The sequence below is a fragment of the Poecilia mexicana genome, unplaced genomic scaffold (genome assembly GCF_051168715.1).
Source record: "Poecilia mexicana isolate PSO_F unplaced genomic scaffold, ASM5116871v1 scaffold_1, whole genome shotgun sequence".
Lineage (NCBI taxonomy): Eukaryota > Metazoa > Chordata > Actinopteri > Cyprinodontiformes > Poeciliidae > Poecilia > Poecilia mexicana.
The window spans coordinates 24,543,164-24,548,163 of NW_028263370.1; the positions used below are offsets into that span (position 1 = coordinate 24,543,164).

The following is a 5,000-nucleotide window of genomic DNA, read 5'->3' on the forward strand; positions in this document are numbered from 1 at the left end:
ATTTTCCTTCCCACAATGCACTGGGGTCAGCTCTCAGGCTGCGTCCGCCCACAGCAATAGACCCTTTTCACAGTGACGTCAGACAATGGCCGCCATAACTCAAACCTGGGTATCTTTACTTCCGGTGTGATTTTGCCTTGGGAACCAAGCTGAAAAATTCCCGCATTCTCATAATCTTAAGGATATAATAAAAGGTAAGTTTAATAATAACAGCATCTAAGTGTTAGATAGCTGTTATTAATTATTGTAAAATCACCATTCTCTAACTGTGTATAAAATAAACAGCCTCCGATCGGAGAGTAAACCAGCTAGCAGCAGCTTTAGCCACATTTAGGAAAAAATATACTCTCTGTCAGCGCTGTAACGTTTAGAGGTTCACTTTCTGTATTTTATAAAACAGTGTTTACGTGTTAGATAACCGTTATTAGTCATTGTCAATTCACCATTCTCCAACCAGCCTCCGATCATGAGTAAACCAGCTAGCAGCAGCTTTAGCCACAGTTAGGAAACATATACACCGCCGCCTGTCAGTGATGTAACGTTTAGAGGTTCATTTTCTGTATTAATGGAAAATAAAGGACATAAAAATAACTTTAATCTGATTACTGGATTTGAAATACGAGCTCGTTAGATTATTCGTTACCGGAAAAAGTGGTCCGATTAGAGGAAGGCATTACAAAGCAGCGGCGGCACCGGACATCTCTGCTTATAACAAACAAACCCCTATTTTATGGGATGAGTGGCAACTCCAGTCTATAATTTAAGAATCTGATCAAGATTAGAGCCTAAAACGTTATAGTTCAAAAACAGGAAAAAGTTCTGGTTAAGGAACAGTTATGTCACGTAGTTAGCTAGCTAACAAAATTCACTAATGCTAAGCTAACGGTTACGCAAAACAAAAATACCTACCTTCATAGTCAAACAGGTTTTGTTCGGTGAAGAATTTCTAGCCTTTGTCTAATTTAGATTTTGTTGTCAGAGAAAATTGGTTTGCAAATCGTGATCTATCTTCAAATCTTATTTTAGGCAAATGTTTTAGAGACTGTGTAAACTCCATGCTCCGGTGTTCTGTCTGATCGACATATGCTGTCAGAAATATACATATATATATATATACATACATATATATATATATATATATATATGTATGTATATATATATATATATATATATATATATATATATATATATATATATATGAAATAGACAACTTTATCATTACTTACTATGTACACCGGAACTAAGGATATGCAGCTTCGAGCCAAAACGGAGGTTGTGTGACGTCATGTGAAAAGGGTCTATCTCCATTCAGTCCAGTAAAACTTTATTTACCCAGAGACAATTACAATGGCGCAGAGGGCAAAATAATCCGGCCCCTGCGGAGGACCTGGGGCCTTATGAAGGGGCCTGGGGCCCTATGAAGAGGCCTGGGGCCCTATGAAGAGGCCTGGGGCCCTCCAAAGGGCCTGGGGCCCTATGAAGAGGCCTGGGGCCCTATGAAGGGGCCTGGGGCCCTCCAAAGGGCCCGGGGCCCTATGAAGGGGCCTGGGGCCCTATGAAGAGGCCTGGGGCCCTATGAAGAGGCCTGGGGCCCTATGAAGGGGCTTGGGGCCCTATGAAGGGGCCTGGGGCCCTATGAAGGGGCTTGGGGCCCTATGAAGGGGCCTGGGGCCCTATGAAGAGGCCTGGGGCCCTCCAAAGGGCCTGGGGCCCTATGAAGGGGCTTGGGGCCCTATGAAGGGGCTTGGGGCCCTATGAAGGGGCCTGGGGCCCTATGAAGGGGCTTGGGGCCCTATGAAGAGGCCTGGGGCCCTCCAAAGGGCCCGGGGCCCTATGAAGGGGCCCTGCCGTATCCGACTCCCTCCCCCTTCCCAGCGGTTACCTGCCATGGACGACACGTTGATGATGGTGCCTCCTTCCTTGCCGTACTCTTTGCTCATGTGCTCCAGGGCCAAGTAGGTTCCCTTTATCACTGAGGTCTGCAGATAAAGCAGAGAAGAAGAAGAAGCGGTTAAAGTCGGCGCAACTCGACGTGACGCTGGGACAGGAAGTCATGAAAGGCGACACTTCTGATAAGAGGCGATACCAGAGGCTGCGGTTTCCTCAGGAAGCCTCAGCAACGACTAAAACAACATCGAGCTGCTGATACGATCTGCAACCAGAACACCAGCTGGAAACTTATAGAAAACACTTCAGCTGAAACAAGTCAGACATTCTGCCTGCTCAGATGACCTCTGACCTGTGGGTCAGCATGTTCTGGAATCAGGATCCAAAACCACCAAAGTTCAGAGAAAAACCTGAGCAGACGTTGATCTGAAGAGGAAAAGAGCCGACATGGAGCCAGCAGAAATAAAAACCAGAACAGAGGTCAGAGGTCAGGTTTTCCAGAACGTTCTGATGATCCTCCAGACGTCTGGGAATCGTTCTGGAAAAGCTGAAGGTTTGGAAAGAGCGCGACCCGTTACATCGGCCTGGAAGAAACGACAGCAGAACATGAAACCAACAGGGAAGCATGGCGGTGGCAGCATGATGGCTGGGGATGTTTGGCTTCCTGGAGTCATTCTGCTGAAGGAGAACGTCCGACCTCCAGAACCGGAACCAGGACCAGGAAATGTCCCAAAACAGAACACACCTCTGAATAACAGCATGGAGGTTTTGCAGTGGCCTAGTCAAAGTCAATGCTGTGGCATGACCTTAAGAAGGCCAACAGAGCTGGAACCAGGACCAGAACCGGGACCAGAGGAACCAGAAGCCCTCAGAATGAGCTCTGAGGTTTCTAGTGAAATCCTGACAGATGAGGTTCTGATCGACTCGGTGCAGTAAGAGGAAGCGCTTTATTGAAACAGGAAGTGATGAAACGGATCATTTCTGAATGTGGTCTATTTATTGTTTCTTCACTGAAGCCCAAAACCAGGAGGAGTTCCTCTACAGAGAACCGTAGAGCGGGCCGAGTCCAGGTTCTGGTCCTGATGCCTTTGGCTGTGACAAAGATCCCATTTAATGCAGAGGATGTGATATTTCTAAACGGTGGTTCTGGTTTTCCTTTAAACTGATTCTAATTCTCCTGCTCTGGGCCTCATATGGAGCCATGTGTTCAGGGTCGGTTCGGTCCGACAGTAAAATGGTTCTGGTAGTTTGTGACTCGGGTCGCCTGCCGGTTCTTACCAGGTTGACCTGGATGGTTTTCTCCCAGTTCTTCTCGTTGTTGATGCCGGCGTTGTTGATGACGATGTCCAGGCGTCCAAACTGGTCCACCGTCCTCTGGAAGGCGTCTGTCCAGGGAGACAGAGACGGTGATGAGGACGTCACTCAGGGAGATGGGGGCAGGTGGGGGGGTAGGTGGGGGGACATGAGGGGGATGGGGGGCAGGAGGGGGGGTAGGTGGGGGACAGGGGGCAGGAGGGGGACAGGAGGGGGGACATGACGGGGATGGGGGGCAAGAGGAGGATGGGGGAAGGTGGGGGACAGGAGGGGGGGCAGGTGGGGGGTAGGTGGGGGACAGGGGGCAAGAGGGGGACAGGAGGGGGGACATGAGGGGGATGGGGAGCAAGAGGGGGACGTGGGGCAAGAGGGGGACGGGGGGCAGGAGGGGGACGTGGGGCAAGAGGGGGACGGGGGGCAGGAGGGGGATGGGGGGCAAGAGGGGGACAGGGGGCAAGAGGGGGACAGGAGGGGGGACATGAGGGGGATGGGGGGCAGGAGGGGGACGTGGGGCAAGAGGGGGATGGGGGGCAAGAGGGGGATGGGGGGCAAGAGGGGGACGTGGGGCAAGAGGGGGATGGGGGGCAGGAGGGAAGGCAGGTGTGGGACGGGGGGCAGGAGGGGGACGTGGGGCAAGAGGGGGACGTGGGGCAAGAGGGGGACGGGGGGCAGGAGGGGGACGTGGGGCAGGAGGGGGACGTGGGGCAAGAGGGGGATGGGGGGCAGGAGGGGAACGGGGGGCAGGAGGGGCGTTTTGTTTGTTTCGTTTTTAGCGGCAGTGTGAGCTACAATCATAGCAGCAAACCAAAGCGATCTGACGAACGCTGCTGGATGAGGTACTGTTAGCTACATGATGCTAATGTGACGCTTAGCTTGCTAACAGGCTGCTGATGTGATCCATGTTCTGGTTACACTCACTGGAGTAACTTTTTGTTTTCGTACGTTTTATGTTTAGGCTCCAGCAGCTGCAGCTGGATCTAAACTGGGTGAATTAAATGATGCTAAAAATCTTATCTGAAGATCTGATTATGATTTGTTTTTAGTTGTATAATCTGATTTTCTGAGGTCAAAGGTCAGACCTGAAACTTCCAGGTTGAAAGCAGATTTGTCTCACTATTTGCAGAGAAGCCAGTGGATGTTGTCTCCTTCTCAGCCTTAATTAATGCATAATAAACAGTTATTAATGACTGATAAACTGTTTACAGATGAACTCGAGGTCGTCTGTAAAGTGGTTCTGCTTCCTGGACTGACCGGGCCTCCCCAGCACGCGCCGTGGATCCAGCCTGAGGAGCAGGTTTCAGGCTGAGCCGGCACAGAACGGATAACGACAGGATGTTTGGGCTCCTCTGCAGCGAGGTGTTGATGATCTGCTGCTGTGTAAACAGCCCCGGGGGGGAAACCTGAGGTGGGAAAACCGGCAAGTAGCAACATCTGCAGCATTCCACTGTAAGACAGCAGGGAGGCAGCAGCCGGTTCCACACGGGACCAGGACGGATCCGTCTGCAGGAACCTCTGCAGACGGATCCAAACAGCGATTAAAAACACAGTTACTGGGTCACTGGGACTGAGCCTCAGGGCTCACCGTATTACAGCTACGATCAGGATGACGGTTATTTATCCTGTCATCAGCACGAGGGTTCAGCCTTCAGCCATACTTTCATTTATAAACATTATAGCTAAGCGCTAAGCTAACACGGATGTCCAATACTCAGCTGGTTAACTAAATATTTAGTTTAACTAAATAATTATTTTATTTTTCATGTATGAATAACATGGTGAAAATATGACTTAAAGATGAA

The 5,000-nt window shown here is 50.2% G+C and overlaps 1 protein-coding gene across 1 annotated transcript in view; it reads right to left on the reverse strand.

The window, feature by feature from the left end:
• hpgd (15-hydroxyprostaglandin dehydrogenase) overlaps positions 1 to 5,000 on the reverse strand; it is a 26,040-nt gene that overhangs the window by 17,065 nt on the left and 3,975 nt on the right. The window contains exons 3-4 of the mRNA XM_088006814.1: positions 3,166 to 3,272; positions 1,883 to 1,979 (exon numbers count right to left, since the gene is read on the reverse strand). Coding sequence (XP_087862940.1) covers positions 1,883 to 1,979; positions 3,166 to 3,272 — 204 coding nt within the window. The remainder of the gene's footprint in view (positions 1 to 1,882; positions 1,980 to 3,165; positions 3,273 to 5,000) is intronic.